The sequence below is a fragment of the Lepisosteus oculatus genome, chromosome 4 (genome assembly GCF_040954835.1).
Source record: "Lepisosteus oculatus isolate fLepOcu1 chromosome 4, fLepOcu1.hap2, whole genome shotgun sequence".
Lineage (NCBI taxonomy): Eukaryota > Metazoa > Chordata > Actinopteri > Semionotiformes > Lepisosteidae > Lepisosteus > Lepisosteus oculatus.
Window position 1 is genome coordinate 25,728,967 of NC_090699.1, and position 24,850 is coordinate 25,753,816.

General features: G+C 34.4%; 1 protein-coding gene across 2 annotated transcripts in view; it reads right to left on the reverse strand.

The window, feature by feature from the left end:
* Positions 1-24,850, reverse strand: part of mgmt (O-6-methylguanine-DNA methyltransferase) — an 88,594-nt gene that overhangs the window by 11,463 nt on the left and 52,281 nt on the right. The window contains exons 4-5 of one of the 2 annotated variants that reach the window (XM_015346495.2): positions 9,451-9,611; positions 286-348 (exon numbers count right to left, since the gene is read on the reverse strand). In XM_015346495.2, the coding sequence (XP_015201981.1) occupies positions 286-348; positions 9,451-9,611 (224 nt within the window). The remainder of the gene's footprint in view (positions 1-285; positions 349-9,450; positions 9,612-24,850) is intronic. The other variant, XM_006630405.3, reaches the window with a different exon arrangement.

A 24,850-nucleotide genomic window follows, 5' to 3' on the forward strand; every position in this document is an offset into this window, starting at 1 on the left:
ATGTGGCATTTTTGAGTCAATTTTAAGTGTAAACAACTCACATATGCAGTATATGTACATGTATTTATGTGAACATTTATTTTATGCTTATTTTCTGAAGTTATGCATGGAAGTTGCTCAGCAGTGAAAAAAGGTAGCACTGCAGTAGATAAAGTACATTCACAGGATGACCTGCCAGAGGGCATGGGGACCAACTAACTAGTGTGTTTTTTGGTCTTGCCCTTTAAATAGAGGTAAATGTCTGTAATGTTAAGGAGTCAATTATATATAAAACTGAAAACTTACGAGCATGCAGGTTCCCCTCTGGCCCCAAGCTCCAAATCCCAGATCGCTTTATTCTGCAGTGTACTGGGATACAGAGAAAGAGTGTTTTGTCTTGTGATTAATATTAATATACATGAGTACATGAATTTAAACGGGGGAAACTTTATGTGTTTAGGCACAGCAGATGTAATATAAAATGGCATGCAGAGACATATTGACAGCTCTGTGGTGCTGGTACCTGGGTGACAGTTCATAGTGACTTCAGACAATATCGGTTAATGTTCAACAGAAGCACAGACATACTGTACTTACGTATTCTCATACATGTTAGACAACCTGATGTTGACAAACAGAAAATATAAATATGAATTTGGCACATATTTACTTATCTAAAAAAATAATAATTTTAACCTCAAAATCTCAAAATGCTTATTCACATATGCAAACTTCATGCATTTATGACTGACTTTTACTTTTATGAATTGGTGTGTCGCTTGCCGCGACAGACTTAGGCTCCCCCATGACCCTGTACTGGGAGAAACGGTTAGAAGATGGATGTCGGAGTTAAGAAAAAAATATCTGAAAAACATGTAACTACTAATACTGATGTAAAGTCTAGTTGGGGTGGTCTGCTGTGGCAGAAATTGTTCCTTAATGTCAGATAATTCCTCCATAATCAGCCTGCTGCTGAAATTTCTATAACTGTGCAACTCAGCACAATAACAATGACAACAGAAGGTTCATGTAACACCTCACCTCACTTCTGAAGGCATTTACAGGAAATTCACTTTGAGCTGAACTTGTAGATGTGCTCTGCAGTTTCCCATGCAGCTGTTTTTGATTAATGTGCTTTTAAAATATTTTGTGAAATTCAAAATGATTTATAGAATATTTTTTTACTGATCTGAAAAAGTTATGTACAAGCACTCCCAGTACTCTTTCTTCTAATACACTGGATACTTTGATGACACATGCAAGGCATCATAACTCATGCTGTAGCAGATTCTGCAGAAAGCAGGTCACCTATCTCTCATATCCTCACAAAGTAAACACAGATATTGTACATGACTTAACAAAGTACCACTGAAAAGCACAGAATGTTAATAGAGGTTTAACATCAATCCATCCATTTCCTATGACCGTTTTAATTGGATAGAGTTGTGATGTGCCAGACATAAACCAGTTGACCCAGGATGTATACAGGAGGCACAGGATGACTCCTGTCAGTGCATTGCAGACACACATACACATGTATATGTGGGTCAGTACAGAGCTGCCAATTAACCTGTACCATGCGAGTAAAGAAAACTCACAGACACAGGAAAACATGCATACCGTACACAGAAAGTTCCCCGGTTCAGAATCACATCCAAGATCCAAGAACTGTGAGGCAGAGATGTTAAGCATCACATCACCATGCTGTCCAGTTTTAACAATAAGACAGGAAAAAAGTCCAAAACTTTAAAATCAGATACTGTACAGAATCCATTCATAAGCGTCCAGTGTTTATATAACTAACAAGAAACAATTACAAAAAAAAATCCAAATACACTTTGAAGTTAATTTTACCTAACTTGCCTATAGACCAATTAGAACATGACTTACAAATGTATTTTAGCCCTGCAAAAGTATATAATGAGCCTTTTGTCTCAAAATCAAATCAAAGTCATTGACAAAAGTGAAACACAAACCAGAAAACACAAGTGGAAACTGGGCGAAGTACATTCAAAACTAAGAAAACTACACACAAAGGGTTTTTTACACAAAGGGTTGTGGCAATATGAAACAAGTTGCCATGTTCCTGGCTTTGTTAAAAAAATAGATGGAATACTTAGCTACTAGCAACCAAAATAGATAGGCCTCTCATCAGTAATGTTTATTATGCTCCTATGGTAAGTCCTGGTGCAAACTCCCAGCTTGAGTTTCTGTTTTACAAATCACCATGCTGCACCTATCTAGCTTCTCTTTCTAGGCCTGATGTGGCTGGAAATCACCATATACTCAATTCACCTCTCTAGGAAGAAAATGATTTCTCTCAGCAGGTTTAGAAAACGGCTTTCATTAAGGTCACATTAGGTGACAAAACCAGCAGTAATCTTCCATAGTTAATGAAAGGTTTAAAACACTGTGTGAAGGGTCAAGACCCTGTTTTGCTGACGACCACCAGTGTCAATTGTTTAAATATGGGTTGAAGGGACCCTCTGAAATCTTAGCTGTGCATGCACCTTAGACATGCCATAAAGATGTTTCAGGTCATTAAATTCCATCAGGAAGCAGATTAAGCTGGTATTGGTGACTTGGGAACAGGGGAGGCTGGACTGAATATAGAGAAAGGTGTCTCTATCGATTACCTAAAACCAATCACATGCTTTTATGTTTACCATTTTAGCAAATATTTACAGATAAGTGTGAATTGTGTGTTGGCTGATTGCTGCTCAGAAAACTGTGAAATTGTGCAGTTTTTTTGGATGAAAACTTTAAAAGTCCTGTGGCTTCTCACTGAAGCCAGCAGGGTCTATTTAAAATTGAGTACAGAAGACCTAGGTCTAGATAATGAAAACTTTGTGATATGTTAAGATTACCAATTATTTGGCATGGCTATTAGAAACTGAATACCACTTTATATTTCTGAAGAACCTTTTAAGAACTTAAGTAATATGTAAATATTTTCAAACTATAAACAACTTCACTGGTTTATGACCTTTAGGATTTATTTGCAAAGCTGGTGAAAGCCCTTCAGTAAATTCTTATTGTAGCTTCAGTATTGCAAAGAGTGTTTTTAACTAAAGATTATTTATAGATGTTGAATATAACACATACAGTATATAATACTATTTTGTATTGAACTACCACTTTATTTTGTATAAAAAGAAAAAAATCTTTATAAATAAGATAATTATCACAGATGTTTACTGTCTACTTATGTGCACAGAAAACAGATTTGGATAATATTATAATAATCCAACTCCATATAATTATTTTCATCTGGAAACATCCCTTGCAAGTTGCAAAGAAACATTACACTGTTTTTCTTGACAGATGCACCCAAAAGGTTCACTGATTTTCTTTGATGCATATACAAGAATTTCTCTTAAATTATGGCCCAAGCCTTTGTGCCACAAATACAATAAAAAGGTTACTACAGGAATCTAAAGTGTCAAACAATGCAACCTTAAGAAGCTTTAACATTAGAATCCAGAAAATAGCTGTGTATGAAATTCCAAACATACCTTACAAAATTGGGAATAAAAGTTTTTTTTGGTGCTTAAGATGCTTAAGTTATACATTTCCTTTCACTGATCTCTCTTCCTTATCTCATTTACTGAAGGGCAATGTTGCAGTCTGGCACACTGCCACAGATGAAAGAACATCTATTTCTTTAACTTTAGGGATCCATGCATAGGAAAACCAACAAAGTCTGGCTGTTCATCTGATTACAAGATACTGTGGAAACTTTCATTTTCCTGATTCCTCTTAACATCATAGAAAAAAATCCAGTGTCTTATCCAGTGCTTTTCTGAGAAGGTGATTAAAACGCGTAAAGGAATGGTATCATTGGAGCTCTCAGAGAGCCCTTCCTTCTGCTCACTGAGAAAAGATATCCTCATCCTTTTCTTGAGGATGCATAATTAATGAAAATGAGAGTATGCATAATTCTGGAAACCTTGCTTCCCTTGTTCAAACGCAAGGATAAAAATATTCTCCCCCCCAGCCTCCTAAGCTCACATAAATACTATGATGAAGGGTGCAGAAGACATATGGTGAAATGTGTTACCAGAAGAAGCTTCTTTTCAGTGTTATTGGAGTATGTCTAAGTGTTGGAATTTCTGATCATTCCACCTTTTTAAGAATGTGCTCTACATTATTTATTTTTTTATCATATGAAAGCAAAATTCCATTCATTTTAAATTCTGTGTATTCCACCCCTTTTAAGCTCAAAATTCAAATTGATTCTTGTATGAAGGGAAACTGTTCAAAGCTGACTAGATGCTTAAAAAGATGAAGAAATGTGAAAGGAAAGTAAAAACAAAACAACCTGTATGGTTTAAGGACACACAGAAGTCACTGTATTAATTGATACACTTGCGTGACATCAATTAAGTGATCACACAAGAAAACCTAATGAAGAAGGTGAACAGTACTTAATGCTTAAATAACAGTTTGTGGCTTTACAGCAAACATCAAACAGAGGTAATGAACTTTTCTTTAAACAAGGTTTAATTGCTTTACTAGCCACAAAATGTTTACTTTCCTAACAACTTAGGGCAACACAGAAGAATAGGAACAAAGAAACACCATTAGGTCAACATTTGACTACAGTAGCTGACATATGGAAAGTTTCAGCCATAAACACAGTATAGTATATACAAACAGTATATTACGAGACTGCTCTGTATGCTTATATACAGTACTACAATAAGTAGTTTTATTAACTTCTTTAATTTACTATTACTGTAGTCACTAACCAGTGTGTAGGGAAAATATAAAAAGAAAATAGAAATGTCTTAATATGTTGTATCTTTAAAAGCATAAAAAGGATAAACCAGTAAAACACTCTTAAATATCCAATTAATTGGGGCCTGATATGCTTTTGTTTTATTTATCTGGGCAACAGACTTATTTGAAACCTGAATGTGCTAATTTAATAATAATGTACTGTAATAAAAAAGAAGTTACAGTATCTCTATGATGCATAATTTGTCCATTTTCACTGTTGAGATATTGGTGACTGGCTGTCAACACATAATTGGCATTGAGCATTTGCTGGGGAAAGAGCAGTGTCTTAGAAGTGAAAAAAATATTATGACTCTCGATGAAAGTGACAGTGACTCTGATTCCATGTTTAACGAAATAATGAGAACATGTTACTGAGGAAAGTGTCAGTGTTTTAGAGACTGTCATCTGGCAGTGATTAAATTGAAAATGTGTGTTCTTCATATAGTGGATTTGATAGCCTTTTTTAACTTGTGTTACAGAGCAAAACAGAAGATATGAATTAAATAATGTTTTTTTTTTGCAGAAATGAAGTGTGCATGTAGTTTATTGTAAACATTTACAGAATTCATAGTTCTTTGAAGGCTTCTTTGGTTAGATCTAAAAAATTAAGCAAGGCTGGGTCTAGTCAGGATCTGGATGGGAGATCCTGAAGCAAATCAGTTTGCTATTGACTGTTGTGTTTGTACACCAAATAGGTGGCACAATTCACACTGGACTGCAAATTCTAAACCAGTGACACAGCAGGACGTCAAGGGACTGTCTTTCTAATAAGATCTTAAACCAGGGCCCTGACTATATGTAGTCATTAAAGATCCCCTGGGACTACTAAAAGTGAACTGTAACTAAGTACAAAATTATACTTTACCACTATGGATTATGTGTTGAGGTTTTTGCCCAGCGATGTTCATGCAAATAATCAAATAGTTCTATCTCTCAGTTCACAAAACACTGCAATACAAGAGAACAGCAGTAATTATTTTGATTGTAATTTAAACATATTTAAATCAGAAAGAGGGCTTAAAGTACATAAACTATTACATGACTAGGCAAAATAAACAAATCAGGTGTAGTAAATTATATTTTTAAAATGTTGTTTGATCCCAATAAACAAAAGTATTTCAAATAGTAAATACAGAACTCATTGCACATTAAAATACAAATCTACAAATTAATTTGTGTTTACTGTTATTATTAGTTTTCTAAGCTTGATAATGATATTGCTGTTTTCCAATTCCACACATGTACTGCAACTATGCTATTATTACTTGATGTTTCTTTATTCTCCATGTGCAAAGTTCAATAGGTACCAGCATCTTTCATAACAGATTGGAGAGGTTACTTCATGACATACATGGTACTGCATGTACATCAAGTTCATTATTGCCTCCCCTTGATTTTGCATACTAACTGTGAAACCTTGTCAATCAAAATCTAGAGAGACAGCCTTTAAGCTTTCCATAAACAAGTGAAAATCTAGGCAGAAAAACTGATGACAGTTGGAAAAAAAGGTACTACTGATTTTTTTTAATTCAATGATTCCTATTGAAATAACTGTAAATTGTGCAATATTTTCTGTGCTCAAAAAAAAAAAATCTTTTCACCCGTGTATTAGGACAATTAGAAGCTTAAAGCAAACTACTAAAATATAAAAGGCACACTTATTCTTGTACTAGTCCATTCTGTAACACTAGAAAGTACATCAAAAAGTGTTAATGGTTTCAATATTTAGCTGCTGCAGGGAAGCGCTCTATAAAGACGACAGAAAAAACCCAGCTAATGGCTGTGTCTCGCCATTAAAATGAAAAGCTTAATGCATCTTATAATCAGAGCACAATTTGCAAATCATTAAGAGAAATGTAAGATTCCATTAAAATACAAATCAAGAATCCCTCACCGGACTAATAATCTTTTTGATAATATTTTGCATTTTACTACGTCTGTTCCCCATATACAGCCACCGCAAATGATCAGTTCTTCAACCTGCTATTTACAACAGCCCACCACTTTAACGAGAGAGGGAGAGGAGTATAATCTTCTATTCAGAGCAGGTACTAATGAAGAATTCCATATATTCTGAAATTTAATTAAAACCCCAAAGATTTCAAATTAGATGCAATTTGAACTGCCTGGGGCAGAAATACATGCACTTGCGTGGCAAGGGTATCACACTGAAAGTTGATATCGTAATTGGTCTTGATGTATTTTTGTGTTGCCAGGCTGAAGCACAGAGCTCATAACCATATAAAAATTCTCTGTAGATTACCTGCTCATTGAAAATGCCATCACTCAGGTAGTTCTCTACTAAATTACCATGCTACTAAAATGCACAAAGTGATTCGAAGAGAAGCCTGGCACAGCTGGCCGACGCTGCCAATGAGTTATGCATGCGTTGCTGCTGCCTTTTTTCTTCGTAAAATATGCTCAGTTGAATATTAAAATATAATTGGCATTCAACCTAAGTAGCTTAAACCATTTTGTTATTTTCTTTTAAAATGATTTGGCTCCTCCACAGTTATTATTTTCAAAGAAGCAATTCATAGTCTAATGACACTAAGGTAATCAAAAAGATTTTTATTCTCAGATACGCATCTTGGAAGTGAAAGGATACTTTTATACATTGCCTTCTTGATTTTTTTTGTTTAAAAAATCCTTTGAGCATCTATTCTTTCCAGCATGCTCTAAGTCTGAATTATCCTGTGAAAATAGTGAGGGACATCTCAGTTCGCGAAATGCCATTTTCCCCCTCTTCATATATTTTTAACTAGTAGAGCATAAATATTTTCAGAAGCCTGCATAAAACATTTCATTTTAAGGAATGCGTTGTGTATGGCCAAAACCATTTAATATCAGTTCAATCAGGAAAATCATATCCTTTATATATTTTTTTTTCATTTTAATCTAAAAAACACATACTGTATACCTTATCATGTCCATCCTGGAAAAGCCTCGAATTTTCTAAATGCTTCGAAAGTGTGTGACTCACACAAAAATCTCGAGACATTCTGAATGTCTATTTATTGAATAAAATGAAATGCGTTAGATGTCAAAGGCAGTTCAATAATTATTAGGTGTGACCTCCACTTCAGTACAATCACAGAAGGGCAGAAGCTTGTAAAAAGACTTTAAAAGCATTTAACAAAGTAGTATCGCTCTGCCTATCAGAGACATTCTCACTTGAAATTGTAAAATATGTACCTGCCAATCACTTAAATTTAAATTTCCTGTTGACAGGGATGAGATGCTGGAAGATGGAAATATGATAACTTGTCATCTCATCATAGAAACACCATGTCCAGCAGCGTGAGAAACCAATAATTTAGCAAAACCACCCAGTTTCAAAATAACTTTTAATATGGGGAAAAAATGTTAAATATAGATGTCTGCTGATGTTTCAGGAGTGACAGTGCCATCTGTCTTTTTGATGGAAATGGATGACTAAAAAATGTGTTTCTGATATACTACTTACTTTTAATACACATCTTAATAAACTTATGAATACTAATTGACTGGATTATATCAGCTACACCCCTACAACACAAAAACATTCAATATGACTGGGACAGTTTTAAAATGAACTAAATAACTGAGGCACTGATTTCATTTTAAGCAAAATGGCAAATTGGTATCTTTTGTTTGATATTCAAATATCACTGTAAATTTCATGTAAGCATTATTAATTGAGGTTAGAATTATAATTAATAATAGTTAGGTTTCTGCAATTTCCCTCACGGGATCAATAAAGTATATATCTAGAAAAGTAAAAAATGACACATTAACACCATAAATAGAATACTTCATCAGCAAAGCAAATGTTTCTAAATATAAATCTAATTACAGTATGTCTGCAGTGCAGTTTATCTTCAATCATCTAATTCAGAAAGACACCTCAAAGAACATGTGCTGTATGGTATTTAAAGGACTTCTCAATGGAGGTTTGAGTTCAGAGCTTGCAGTGTGTCTCAGTTAAATGTCTGAAATCTTTAAAGAATGCCTTAACACACAATTAAAAATTAAAATTTTTTGGCTACTTAGTTTTATATTAATATAAATCTATTGAATAGCTCTGATTCTAGAATTTCCCGTATATATACTTCAGGTTTCTTTCTCTTTGATTAGCCTCACTAGTTTATTTCATTTTAAAACTGTGGTGATTTCATTCACATCCTACCCCCTTCCAACACACACAAAACTATCAATACACAAATTACTTATAATTTGTTTAAATCAGCAATTCTTTTATTTAATACAGCACTAATGAAGGGCTGTCTAGTGCTGACTAATTGTCACCAGTCTGTTCTAGGAATGTAAGTAATCATCCATTCTTAAGACTCCTTCCCTCTGGTTTTGGCAAAAGGACAGTCCAGGCTAACAATAGGCTCATTGAAACTTTACAGTCATTCAGATGTGCTCACTTTTAAAACTTTCAGCCAACAAATGTCAAGAGTTGAACTGCATCATTTTTAGCACCTGTGCCAAGAATTATGGAAAGCTGGGCCAAAACTAACACAGCCTCTTGGAACAGTGAGAGATTACTAACCCTCATAACTGCTCTATGTTATGTGCTGTCTCTTATTTCAGGCACTATAAAATACTCTTATGGCACAGTAAGTGAAGGAAGAGTATGATGTAACTGACAGTTAAAACTAAAGCAAAACACTTCAACATGAAAAATATTTTTTTCTTACAAACCTTCTTGAAAAATGGGATGATGCAAGGCAGGCAGTGGAAGCTTCTCTATTGTTCTAGGGTTGCAAAAATAGGCTTGGAGCCACTCTGTACACAGTTGCAATTGGGCTGTCATCCCCTCCTGGCCTTCACAAACTACACAAGCAAAGGATGCCATTTCATTCCTGCAAAAGTGATGACATTTGCTTAGCAATCACAATTAGAGGATGTCTCTGCAAACTTTATTGCATCAAAAGCTTTATGTGGATGAAGAACATTTAATTCATACATCCTTACATTCAAACCAAACAGCAGTGAGTCCTGATTTTATTTTGCTGGTCTTTTGAGAGCTGCAGTAAATATCTGTTATTTTTTTGTTCTTACACAGGTATTCTGACAACAGCAAGATGCTTAAGTAACTCCAGCAGTTATTAATGCATTAATATTTACTATAGTAAAAATGGCAACTGGTGAATTCTAACTAGGTGTGTGAGAAGTGCCGGCAGTCAGCATTAGAGTACATCACTTTTTGCCAAGTTATGCAAATTTTGTTCCAGCACACAGTAGTAAGATTTTTTTCTCATGTGCAGTGATAAATCAATTTTATCCCATTTTTATATAAGACTAAATATTCCTTACATTAAAATCATATATTAATACACCATATACTATACAGAATTATGTAATAATACAATTTTAATTCTGAATTTTTAGAATCAAAATGGTAGCCTAGTAAGAGCCCTTGAGGTCTGACTGAAGTGGTGAGGGGACACATTGAGGCTGCCATTCATGACCACTGGCTAGGAAAATAGCAAAGTTTCAACACCTCGACATACCATTTTAACTTCATCTGCTGATGACAATCTAAGCACACTGAGACAGACAAGATCCAGTAGGATAAGAGTCTGAAAAGTGAATCTGGATACATTTTTGGGACCAGAAATTTATAACTGGTTTTACAAGCCTTTTGTGTGAACAAGAGATCAGTGGAAATTTGAGAGCACATATGTTTTTTGTGTGTGTCGGCAGGGGTGGTGGGTGAGTGGGGGGAGTTACTGTTGATTGATTTAAAGTATAAAAAATAACAGGAACCAAAAGACATTATTATACACACTTAAGCAGTACACCAGCGCACACAAAGGACAGAGGAGGTAAATAAGGCAAAAATTATTTCAGCCTAATGCTCATTGGGGATGACTTCAGATAATGTCCATGTGATTTTCCTTAAATCCCAAGGTCCCTTGAACTATGGGAGTTCAAATATGTATTAAAATAATACATATTATGCTATATTATCATTAATAGTAACGGTAACATGCAGCATAGGCTATGATTTCATCTTGGGGAGTGAAGTAAATAAATGCAATGCTTTTAATTTAATGATTAACTTGAAAGTTTACTTTAATAAAAACAAGCTTCCTTCTCAGGATGCATTAAGTTTATAATAGCAGTCAAATCCTGTGTTACATGTTTTGGACTGCATTTTGTAAGCCAGCGTAAACCTATTTATTTTTTTCTTACACATTTTATTAATATACTCTTAATATATCACAACTTAATGTTTTGTAAAACCTCTTCTTTGACAGTTAAATTAGAAAAAAACTCCCAAACTGGAAAAAAACTCCCAAACTGTAGATGAATAATTTAGTCCCTAATGATTAAAAAACAATTACAATATGCAGAGCTATCAGGTTAAATTTTATTCAAATGCTGGCTGCACTTGTGTTTTCTCCTGTTTTTTTTTCTATCAATGAAACCCATGAGGTTTAAACATAATTCATTATGTATGAGGCCCAACTTACAGTACTTGACTGTTGATTAATAGAAAGTTTGCAGTATGTACATTTGCAACACTGTTTGCATACAATATACCACCTTATTGTTTCACTAGACTAATTATTTATAAAAATGAATACTTGAAAATACTGTTTATTAAAGACACGCATCTATTCTTGGTATGGCCCAAAGGGCAGTGTAGAATGAAGATTTTTCACTTCATCTGACAGCTTCAAAATGTAGTTATTAATACTGTAAATTTGACACTAAAAGGGCAAACAGACATTTTCTTTTACCAACCTAGGGGCTGTCTAAAGTGTTACTTTGCATCATGCATAAATATGAGTTGTTAGACAACACCAATCTCATTTTAATTCATTTGAACATTCATTTGACAGTACTGATAATTTCTGAAAAGAATAGTCCATGTGACACTATCTATGTGTAATACATATACATAAACACATAAAATACAATATTGTTAAAATAATATTCATGGAATACTGCATTTGATTCTAAATGGAAAAGAAATAATTAGGAAATAAAAAATGATTAGGAAGAAATAACAGTTTTTATATATATATGTATTGCAATAAGACATGATATGAATACAACATCAAGTATAGAAAACTGCTACAGAATCACAAAGTCATACTTGAAAATGTATGCGACAAATAATGCATGTTAAAGGTATAAGGGCAGCTGAATTTCCCAAAGCATTAACCTCAGATCATTATAATAAAGTTCAGTTTTGAAAGTGGGGAAAAGGGAAATCTGATTAAATAGTTCAGGTCAGAACTCCTGCATTGAAGAAAATTTTTGTCCACTGTTATTTAAAACAAAACTTTTATTATTTATTTTTAGTGCAGGTTTGAGAGGTATCTGTCAGCAGTCTGCATATCAAATCAGTTAAGCTCTTCAGTGGAATACTGAAGACTGCCATCTCAAATTCCAGAAGAGGCTGAGACTTCAGCCAGCATCCCCTTGGATGTCTCAGTTTTGCCAGTTGTCATCTTCGCAGTGAAAAGTCCCAGTGAAAATCTTGCCTTGGGAAGAAAATACTGAGATAACAAGGAATAAGTAGTAAAAGAAGCTTTACTAGCCTATCCTTTTAACTAGAGTAGCTCTTTCGAGGGGATCAGATTCAGAACAGTATGGGGGGAAAATAATATTAAAAATCAAAATCCAACTACAGAGGTAAGCAAAGCTATGCTGAAAAAGATCACGTCACCCCAGGGCATGACTTTGGAGTGGCACCCTGAGTTGGTCTGCACAGCTACAATAAAAAAAAAAATCCTCACTTTGTTAGTGCATGCTTTGTTACCCGCAAGGAAAAATTTCAAACACTGGGGCACAAATTACAAATTACTTACACATGTAAGTAGTGTTTAAAGTTATACTTGGCTTTGTGAAAGACCTAGGTCAGTCATATTTAATTGGCACAAAAAAGCTAAATCTCATTTATCCACCCTGTGAACAATATTATAAATCAATCCCTAGCTGTTGTTCAGACAGCAAAACAAAACACAAGAGTATTAAAAAGGCACTTTGACCTAAAAGTTTGGGCAAAAATTGAATTCTCTGGTTTCTCACTTCAAGTTGTAGAAATTGCATATAGAAAGTCATTGAAAGTTCTGACATACTCAGTGACTGCCAACTGATGAATCAAACAAGAAAAATTACAGGCAATATTAGGCTGTGACCTCCCCGCCATAAATCATTGCATCTAATTAGATCCATCTTTGTGAAGGATTGCACATTTGTGAAGGACCCATAAAAACTCCTATAATCTTCAATAGATTGCACAGAAATGTCTCAAGCCTGACTTTGCAAACACATTTGAGTTAGCAAAAGCATAAACCAACTATATAAATACATAATTGATAAATACATTATGCAATGCAATACAAATCCAATAAATACATTAAATGAATTTAATTTTCTATCATTAGTAACTGCTCATAATAATTAGTAAATACTATGTTTTGTGTGCAGGAAATATGATTTAGTATTTGGTTTAAAAAATGTTAGATTTTCTAAAAAACAAAAAATTAAAAGTGTAAGATGGACACATTGGCATAGAAACTAAGAAGTTGTAACTAAATCACATTTATAGGAAACATTTCTTACCAACCTCATTGAGTCCCTGAAATCTGACTTATACCTGTAGGCCTAAAGTCTGACGCAATCACATGTGTATTAAAAAACATCTGGACTGGACCCTGAAGTACTTAACAACTAGTGTCCTTTTTTCTAATATGCCTTTACTTACAAAAATTCTGGAAAGGGCACTGGCAACACAATTACAATCTCATCTTGCTTCTAATGAGCCCTTTGAACTTGAAGTGTGGGGGTTCAGACAATGAAATAGCCCTTGGAAAGTAGTTAATGATTTGCTGATGGTTTCTAACTCTGGTCATTTAATTTTATTCTCCTTGTGGATGTAAGTGAAGCTTTGATACTGACAATATTGGTATCCTACTGAAGCTCATAGAAAATTAGGAATGACTGGTACAGTTTGTCCCTTCGATGATTTGGAGTTTAACTGGCAAACAAGAGTCAACACATTATTCTTGTCTACTTGAAATCTAATGTTATTCCACCTGTTCGGGGTGTTCCACAGGGTTCTGTTTTGTAACCTTCTTTTTGTTAGTTAGATGTTGCTTCTTGATCAGATTATTTGCCATCATGGTTTTGGGTTTCACTGCATGCAAATGTGACAAGACTGAACTTATGTTCATTGGCTCCCAACAACAGTTTTGCAAGGTTAGTGAATTAAGTGTTGTTGTTGTTGATAAAAAGTCATTATCTTTGTTTTAGGAAAATATTTAAATTATACCCTTGACAGGAGTTAGGAAATTCGGTGTTAAATTTTACCTACTGTTGTCATTTGAAATGCAAATCAAATATATCATAATGGTATCTTTTTTGCATCTGTGTATCACTGCTTGGTGAAATATTGACAAGTGTTCATTAAGAGTAGATTAGTATCAATTAAGTACTAGAGAGTCTACTACAGTAATAATTTGGACTGATGATGTCCAGAGTTCTGTGGCTCTTGTTCTATCTAAAACTAATTTATATCATAGTCACAGATGGTAATGTCTCTGTAGATTCTACATGGGGCCAAGCACCACCAACATTTTGATCACAGTATTGTTACTATTGTGTACGTCTTTTGGAGATCATCATAGGACAGCACTTACACAATACTATAAAACTATTATGTTTTTTTCCAGATTTAATAGTTAGTTTATCTGACTGTTAGTTAATCATGATTTAGTTGTTGTTATCATAAACAAATCATCAGTAACTGATGTTTAACCTGAAGATGTATTTTTCAGACTTTACAGAAAAAGTAGATATCAATCATCAACATTCATGTGGCTTATCCTTAATGGCTGGAAGGGAAAGGCTTTTTTACAAATTTTTAACATACAAAAGGTAGGAGATGAATAAACTTTTCTATAAAGGCAGAGTCTGCATTTTTGAGAATGGATTTGACGGATGGCATCAATCAATTGAAGGGTTTCAAAAGCTTGAAAAATCAGACTGTCTCTACGAAACCTCTAGTAAAATAATTAACATGCAAACTGTGTGTAAGGGTCTATTACGACAAGGGAAACAAAAGACATTTTGGTGTCCTGTAGATCTGGAGATACAGTTTCACTGGACAATGAAGTCACCATAAATAACTTCATTATTGGAGAGCAACGCAGATGAACAAGGCCTTCACAACAGTATGAATCGTGATAAAAGTATGATAAAAATAGTTAACTGCTTCTTACCATTAATGAATGATAATGCTTTGTTATCATAAATACATTTTTAGGCAAACACCCAACAATTTCGAAAAGTTATACCTATTCTCTTCATCAGAATGTAACTTCTGTACTGTGTGAACTGCACTGGCTCCCTGTGAAATTTAGGGCAAAGTTTAAAGTTCTCCTCCTCATGTACAAGGCACGAGACTAATTCCAAGTTATCTGAGACCTGCAGACATTTGTACACTACCACAGATAAAGCTACATAATGTGCAATAGAACCTTTTTGCTACCTAAACACATTTAAGAATGAGAGACTGTTGACGTTTTAAAAACTCACTTAAAGGTTTTTGTTAAAGGCTTTTGTGTTCTGAGCTTTGTAATCCTACATGTAAACAACAAAAATTATTTACAGTAGTTGCAAAGAAAAAAATGTTTCCTCGTGGTTATAGTGAATCCTGGTAAGCATTTAACTTACCATTTATAGTATCTTTTTATCATATCATTAATTACACTATTAGTCTTGCATTGTTAAATTACACAATTTTTACTATAACATGGGGCTTTTTGCATAGTTTAAGAAACATTCTTTGAAAGGACAAAAGATATTAGAATTCACCTACATAAAATGTAATGAATTGGTGGTAAGCCATTGAGGGCATAGCCATTACTTAACACATTATCATGGGTTAAAAAGGGAAATTGGCCTAGTTGGTTCTCAAAGGAATAGTTGACTTACAGTAAAACCCAGCAGAGACTTAAAAGGTTATTTAAAAGTATAGCTTCAAACAAAACTAGGAGTGGTGATCCGCTCTGTGATACAGCTACCTTTGGACTCCCCACAGGTGAGAATGGAGTACAAGGAATATTTGCTCCATGGTATGTAGAGTGTTAGCAGCATTTATTTCTCTTCACACTCCATCTGTGTCATTGCTTGCTATGCTTGATAAGTAAAAACAAAACAAAACAAAACATGTATACCACCTGCTGATTTTCTTTTTTTGGGGGGTCAAAAGCATAAGCATCTTCCTGGGGCCAAACAACTGGAACTGCTTCCCTATTGCTGTCATTGTTATCCAGCTGTTTAGACAAATAACTCCAAGCTATTTTGTATTACTTATCTTTACTGAGATTAATTTATGTTCTTCTTCTTTGAAATATTAAGTTGGGTGCAATAACTAAAATTAAAAACAAAAATAGTGATAGGCTAAGACTTTATGGTATCTTACACAAGGTTTTAAATTCAAACTGATTGTTTAGAAATATCTATTAATATAGAGTATACAGTAGTGGTGAGTTAATGGGACACAGGCAAGTTGTTTCTATTTCTCTTGAAGTGATACATGAGTGAAGATAGTGGACAAAGTCAACTTATGATTAGTGTTGCCAAGTGATGTGGATTAAAAAGAAAAATGAGTGGCCATCCCAGTTTCTTTTAAAACACTAAACAGATACTGTATGAAAGTACCAAGTGAAGCATACAACTAGTATCAATTTTATTGATAACTCCCTTCATGGAAGAGCAAGAGATGGCACAGACAAAAACCATATTGAATATATCCAAAAAATTGTATTAGTTTTATTTTTCACTGCAGATGCTGGTATTCTTTCTATTCTTTCATTTTACAGATTACACACTGTATCTAAAGCCAAATTTGTGATTTGTGCTTTGTGCGTCTGTCGTAAGGGTATGTTTTTTGTGATTCCCCAGTCAAATTGCACATACAGTACAGTACAATTATTTATGCCTCAATATTGTGCAAAATACTTATCAGTAGCAATTCTCATTTATTTAGAAACATTCAGGCTGGTAAGTCACAGACTAAACAAATTTGTTTATTATATGGCACTAGTCCCTTAGTATGTCTACTACACTAATTTTTAAATCACCTAGTAAATTGTATAGTCCTCTACTAGCCTGGGGCATGCTGCAGGCATCCTCCCAAGGAGAAAAAAAAATATGTGAGAGCTGTGTAATAAAAATGTAAAAATAAAGTTTGCTTTGAGATGACAGAACATTAACCTCATACATATATATTAAAAAGTTTTGTATAATCTCTTTCAGTTTTGATGTATACAGTATATATATGTCCTAGTTAATCAGACATATTTACTGTATTATTCCTTAATGGACTTGAAACAGAACACAAATCAGATATTTTAACAGTATTGTTATTAAACTGTTGTACAGACAACATCTGAAACTTTGATACTGTTTAGAAATGAAAGGTTAAGCTTTCAATAATTAATAAACAAAATAATGATGTAGACACCACTGGTTGTCAAAGTTTTGACTATTTCCACTATCCTGATTACTTTAACAAAGCTTATTTAGCATAGTTTTTACAATATATTACAATTAGGCAATCCAACACACAGCAAAGAGTATTTAGTTTCAAAAAAAGAATGTTTCTTATTAGTTAAAGTAGGTTCTGGTAAGCATTTTACTTATAATTCATCTTTATCTTAATACAGAAGAATAATTTAATAATAATTCAGATATATTTATTACTTATACCCTAATGGACTTGAGTCAGAACATATTCAGATTTAATTAATAGTTTTGTAACATTAAATTGTGTTTATATATGTAGAAATCATTAAAGAAACTGACAAATCATCTGTGTGTTTTGTTTATTTAATTATTGTTATATATAATAAAAGTGACAGAATATTTACATATTTTATTATGAATCCCAACCTAACTGCCCTAATGAAGTTAATCCTTCATTAACTTAAATCAACAAAAACAGTGGATTAATTGTCCAAAACACGTACATTGCACAGTCCACTGGGAAGGTTATGTCTGTTCTCCATGTTTGTTAGCATTCACAGATATTTGTTCCCAAGAAACAGAAGCCTTGGAAAGGATTGTGCTTTTGGAAAGTCATTAATTGCCTTAATTAACATTGAATTTTTCCGTCAAGTTTTATCTTAAACATATTTACATTTTTTTCATTCTTTCTTTGTATTTAAGAAACAATCACGTTTGTTGTAAGAATAGTTTTGGTTAAAAAAATATAATAGGTGACAGAACCACCTAAAGGAAAACTATGTTTTCAATCCAGATCTGTTCATATATATGACCTAAAGACAACACATTTAAAGTGGAACCGCGAGGTTAGACTGTGATTGACAGAAAGGATTACCAAGATGCTGATTTAGCTGTGGATTATCTAGACAATTCATCACCATATCAATGAAAAAAGCTTAAAAATAGCATGCTGTATATTCAAAGGAATACCATGGAATAAATTTTCTGAAAACAGGGTTTTGAAATTGGGGAGTGAATTACTAATCAGGCTTGGAATTTTGTATGATGGATACCCTTAACTTCCTTTTGTTCACATTCATCATTGGTAGTCCTAAGTAGTACTTTATTCTGAGTCTAGTGGTTATACTGTTTAAAATAGTCTTCCTATATCACTCCAAAATAAAGTATTCAAAATAATGGACACAATTTAAAAGACATTATTTTATTTATTTTTTCAACAGACAAGAGAAAATCATGCAGTGGCATTAATTGAGACCTCTTCTATGGGAAATATTTATAATGCTTCATCATCCCAGCAGTCACACATTACTGCCATGTATTTATGCAGGCTAGATCCTTGTGAATGTATCGCAAATGTTCCTCATTTCAATTGGTTATCTACATTAATTAGACAATGTGCTAAGTAATCCATCTCTGATTTTAAATCAGATATATTCATGGAACAAGGAAGTGCTTCTAGTGTATTTGCATCTTTTCATTGTTTATTTCATATATATATAAAATACATTTAGATGATTTATGGAGATTCCTTGTACAGAATCTGTAGACCAAAACTAATACATGCACCCTTGTGTGTGTGATTAAAGTAACAATCTCAAGACCTGGTGCATTTTGAAAAGTCACAAGTCGCTGTGAAAGTGAGTTTTTTGGTATTTGTGGTAAGTAGATGCTGTTTGTAAGCTGTGTGAAAGTATGTCCTATTTACTATTTTCTGTTCTTTAAACACCATGACTTAAAGGAAGCTGAAGAATAAATGATAAGCCGTCTTCTGTAATACAATGCATACTTGTAGTCAGAAAGACTAAAAAGGGCTAAAACATTATGTGACATGTGAAGATCCTATCAGAACATTCTTTTCTAAACGTGCATTATTGGTACATAGACCTCAAGCTGGGTTATAGGTGAATTTCTGTTGCACATCCATTAACTTGTGTACAGGGTTATAAATAAATGATATGACCACTTAAGTGGCTTTCGTGTAAATTGGTTTATACTGTTTCATATAAATAATACAGTTTTTTTTGTTACCACCATGACTGTTTTTTTTATTTATCCACAGCTAAACTTACACCTTTGCAGGAAACAATTCTTTTTAAAACACAATGTACTTGTGTCTTTCGCCACTTCTGACTGTTAACCATAATGCAATATATCTGAGCAAGCTACTTCATTCAGATTTGTTTAAGTAAAGTACCCAGTTGTATAAATAGATACAAATGTCACTCATTTTTAATAAACACATCAAGAAGTATATTATAAATTATAATGTTTATTAGACTACTGTATATAACAGAGGAGAGTATTTTAATAAAGATATTGCTACAAATGTATTGGCCAGATGTCAGTGGATATATTAAGAACAAACTACTGAATGAAAACTTAGGGAAAAAATCAAAGCAAGAAAGTACAGTCATTTATATTAAGTCATTTATTCTAGCTTTCGCAATACAAAGATATAGTGCAGCAATTCAACTGGGAGAAAGAAAAATTAAGTGCCAAAAGTATGGAAAAAAATGATGCAAAATTAAATATAGCGCTTACAAAACAGTAGCCTATTAACCAGTTTACACAAAAAGCTTCAGTTCAGATGATCTAAATGTTGCTCCTCCTTCCTTTAGGGAAAGAGCTGATATGTTACATCAAATCGTACTGAACAGCAGCACAGGGTGGGCTGTACCACTTAAAGGAGGTAAACATGTTAAAATCCTCCCTGATGGAAAAACTGTGCATTGTTGAGAATGCAAGACAACCCCTACAGGTCACTACAACATCTAACACAAAGGCCATGCAAGAGAACTGTCCAATTCACACAGGAAATTGGAAGACATAACATAATATTTAAATGTATTGGAATGTCTTTTTTTAAATAGTAGAAGTAGAAATAGAAATGAAATTGCTGTAGGACATTTTAGACACAATGTTGAATTGGAATACATGTATGCTACGAGTATTAATAATTTATTTAAAGCTTTCAATATTATTTTCTATTTATTAGAACAACATAGTGTTTGATTGTATTTGTACAATTTTAAAGACAGATCACAGAACTATACATGAGCAGTAAATGTGAATGGTTGTAGCAGCTAATCCATTCCATCAAATCTGTTTTCTCATACAGCTAAAATGTAACTGTTAAACAACAAAATCCATATTGTGAAACAAAATGGCTATAATTTCAGAAGATCTCCAGAATTTTTTCGAAGAACTGTTTCTAAGAAATGTTTCACTTAGCTCTTTATATCTCTTCCTGCTAGTGAAAAAGACAAGGAGCCCTTGACCATGAGAATAATAATAAAAATAATAAAAAAAAGAAACCAAGCATATGTATAGTATCCCAATCCACTCAAGGTATAGCTGGTTTAGATATCAGTCACTAGTACCTAGGGGTTTATTAATAGGCAAAAATTAATTGTATGTAGACTGAATTAATGAGATGGAAAAACATGCATATTTCAGCTAATACAGAGGGGAATGGCCTCTGCTGAAGCATTGGTAATGAAGTAGCTGGGCTGAGGCAATGATGTGCAGAGCAGCTTTCCTGTGAACCAAAGTGCTTGACTGATCATGTAGGCTGAGACTACTGTAAAACCACTGTGAAATGTAAACACCAGGCAATGGTTTTAAGCACAAAGTTGACCCCTGATGCGCATTCTGCAGGCTGCTATCTACAGATTTATAAATAAATGATTAGATGTAAAATCTCTAGAGGTTTTCCCCTTTTCTATAGCAATTACAGAGGGAGATTATTACCATTCAAGTAGGATTCCAGTTAAAGTTCATTGACTGGCAGGAATCATTTATGGCTGTCCCAGTGTCTTAAGTCGGTGTGACAGAAAATTCAATGTTTGGCATGTAGTGTGAAAATTTTTAACAAGTCGAGTCAATACGCAGTGATGAACACAATCTTAGGTTAAAATGTATTACTCTCAGTAACAAATTGTACGAAATTCCGTCTATGCAAACAACACCATTTTACGCCTTACAGGATGTGAAACCTGTCCCTCTTGCTTCTTTGTGCATTCACAATTTATGCTTTTTTTTACAGGTGATTAGTCGGATGTTTTAACCCAGGGGGTTCAGACAAGAAAATGAGATGCTAATCTGTGCAGGGTTTTCTGCTTTATGATGGATCATCTTTTGCTTCAAATTCTTTTGAATGTGGAACAATGACTGGGTTTTTGTATTAGTTTTAGTTAGTTACCATTGTTTTACAGTAAAGTAGATCAAATATTTAGGTCTGTATCAGTTCAAAAGCCTAGATTAAAAAATCCCAATAATACTATGGGAAATGACAAATATGAGAATTATTAAGTGCACATTTCCTGAAAGGCCATGACCCGTTGATAGACTCAGTTGAAAAGTTACCATTTCCTGTTGTACAGACTAGGAAAACAGTACTTGTGCTGATCTGGTTACTGTCAATAATAAGACAGTCCTGGGAGATTTATTTTCTCATTTCAAAAGGTAAACAGAAATAGTACTCTGTAAGTTTTTCACAGGCTTTATTGCAGGACACCTTTCCATAATCTGTTAAGGATATTTCAAAACAGAATTTAAATAATTTTTTCCCTTTAAACTTGTTCTTACTTAAGGCAAAAGCTTAAAAAATGATAATCCTGGGTTTAAAGTTCCTTTAAAAATTATCCTCCAACAAATTATAAAAGGTAAGCTGGAGACCATGAATCCAGGAATAAAGCAAAGTGGACTAACTCAATCTCGACATGAGAAAATAATAAGATCCAAAATGTTTAACAGTGGACAAATCAGGGTTGCTCATGGCAAAACAACAATGAGCAAGAAAAACGACATTTCACCAAAACTTTTTTTTATTATTAAGTTCTATCTTATGGCAGACATGTTTTTCTACCTCACTGTTGCCTGGGGAAGAGACTGTTGGGTTGAAATGTGTTTTGAGGATGTCATTTCTATACAGTGCCTTGCGAAAGTATTCGGCCCCCTTGAACTTTTCAACCTTTTGCCACATTTCAGGCTTCAAACATAAAGATATAAATTTTTTATTTTATGTGAAGAATCACCAACAAGTGGGACACAATTGTGAAGTGGAACGAAATCTATTGGATTTTTGAAACTTTTTTAACTAATAAAAAAATGAAAAGTGGGGCGTGCAAAATTATTCGGCCCCCTTGCGTTAATACTTTGTAGAGCCACCTTTTGCTGCGATTACAGCTGCAAGTCGCTTGGGGTATGTCTCTATCAGTTTTGCACATCGAGAGACTGAAATTCTTGCCCATTCTTCCTTGCAAAACAGCTCGAGCTCAGTGAGGTTGGATGGAGAGCGTTTGTGAACAGCAGTTTTCAGCTCTTTCCACAGATTCTCGATTGGATTCAGGTCTGGACTTTGACTTGGCCATTCAAACACCTGGATACGTTTATTTGTGAACCATTCCTTTGTAGATTTTGCTGTATGTTTGGGATCATTGTCTTGTTGGAAGATAAATCTCCGTCCCAGTTTCAGGTCTTTTGCAGACTCCAACAGGTTTTCATCCAGAATGGTCCTGTACTTGGCTGCATCCATCTTCCCCTCAATTTTAACCATCTTCCCTGTCCCTGCTGAAGAAAAGCAGGCCCAAACCATGATGCTGCCACCACCATGTTTGACAGTGGGGATGGTGTGTTGAGGGTGATGAGCTGTGTTGCTTTTACGCCAAACATATCGTTTTGCATTGTGGCCAAAAAGTTCGATTTTGGTTTCATCTGACCAGAGCACCTTCTTCCACATGTTTGGGGTGTCTCCCAGGTGGCTTGTGGCAAACTTTAGACGAGACTTTTTATGGATATCTTTGAGAAATGGCTTTCTTCTTGCCACTCTTCCATAAAGGCCAGATTTGTGCAGTGTAAGACTGATTGTTGTCCTATGGACAGACTCTCCCACCTCAGCTGTAGTTCTCTGCAGTTCATCCAGAGTGATCATGGGCCTCTTGGCTGCATCTCTGATCAGTCTTCTCCTTGTCTGAGCTGAAAGTTTAGAGGGACGGCCAGGTCTTGGTAGATTTGCAGTGGTCTGATACTCCTTCCATTTCAAGATGATCGCTTGCACAGTGCTCCTTGGGATGTTTGAAGCTTGGGAAATCTTTTTGTATCCAAATCCGGCTTTAAACTTCTCCACAACAGTATTACGGACCTGCCTGGTGTGTTCCTTGGTCTTCATGATGCTCTCTGCGCTTTCAACGGAACCTTGAGACTATCACAGAGCAGGTGCATTTATACAGAGACTTGATTACACACAGGTGGATTTTATTTATCACCATCAGTCATTTAGGACAACATTGGATCATTCAGAGATCCTCGCTGAACTTCTGGAGTGAGTTTGCTGCACTGAAAGTAAAGGGGCCGAATAATTTTGCACGCCCCACTTTTCATTTTTTTATTAGTTAAAAAAGTTTCAAAAATCCAATAGATTTCGTTCCACTTCACAATTGTGTCCCACTTGTTGGTGATTCTTCACATAAAATAAAAAATTTATATCTTTATGTTTGAATCCTGAAATGTGGCAAAAGGTTGAAAACTTCAAGGGGGCCGAATACTTTCGCAAGGCACTGTATATGTGAATATTACGACACACTTTTTTATATTTTTCTTTTCTTTCGTGTGGACAAGATGTGGACAAGAATACACTTGTACATCATATTTTAGATGGGGGCACATTTTTACCTCTTGAGTTGTACGAAATCTGAGAAGTACCTGAGAAGGGATTTGGAATTGTGTGCTACAAGATGAAAACGTAATCATTTTGGATAGTGAGTAATAGAGCAAATGTGCTCTTTTTTTCTAGTTGTTAAAAAATAATTAGGAAAATTACAGTAAATGAAAATTTACTGCAATTAAAATACATTTATTTACACGTAAAACTTTCAAGACTTTTATGTAAAAAATATTGCATAGGAAGAAGTTAGGTGCCAGCAGAACAAAGAGCCTTCACATACTGTATATACCATTTCTTGCAAGCTCACCAATTTTTTGCATGCCTTAGCTGAAAACTACAGTACCATTAATGTTTTACATGGCACCATAAAAAATAACTGATAACACATAAGATTTTTTCTTTATCCCTTTATGTGATTTGAAGTTTCTGCTTTAGACCAAGCACAGATTAAGGGGAGTGCTCTTTCCTATTAGACAGCTGGGAATAGTGCTCAGTGCTCTCTCTGTTTCTTTGGTTCTATTCCATACTGTTAAGTATTCACATCTTCTTCTCCTGTTCTATTCATCCCAGTCGTCTTCTTGACACTTCCCTAGCCTAGCCATTGTGCTCTTGGTCAGGCTTCTTTTTCACTCCTACTTATTCTGACAGCGGCACTAACTCCTCATTGCTCTTGCTCAGGCACTCCTCACAGATACGCTTTACTAACCTGCAGCTCATGTGGCTTCCTGGAAGATGTATTCAAGGTGGCCTTCCTTTACACAGGCTATTCAGGCTATTCAGTGCAGCTTATCTGTCTCAGGTTTTAAATATAATACTTAATCTGTCTCAGTAAGGTCAAGCTCTTTTTTTTACGTGGCGATTGATAGTGTACTTGCCCAGACCAGTGTGTCTTGTGCTTCAGTTGTGGGATACTGTACATCTGTCCATTCAGAAACAAAGATTAAA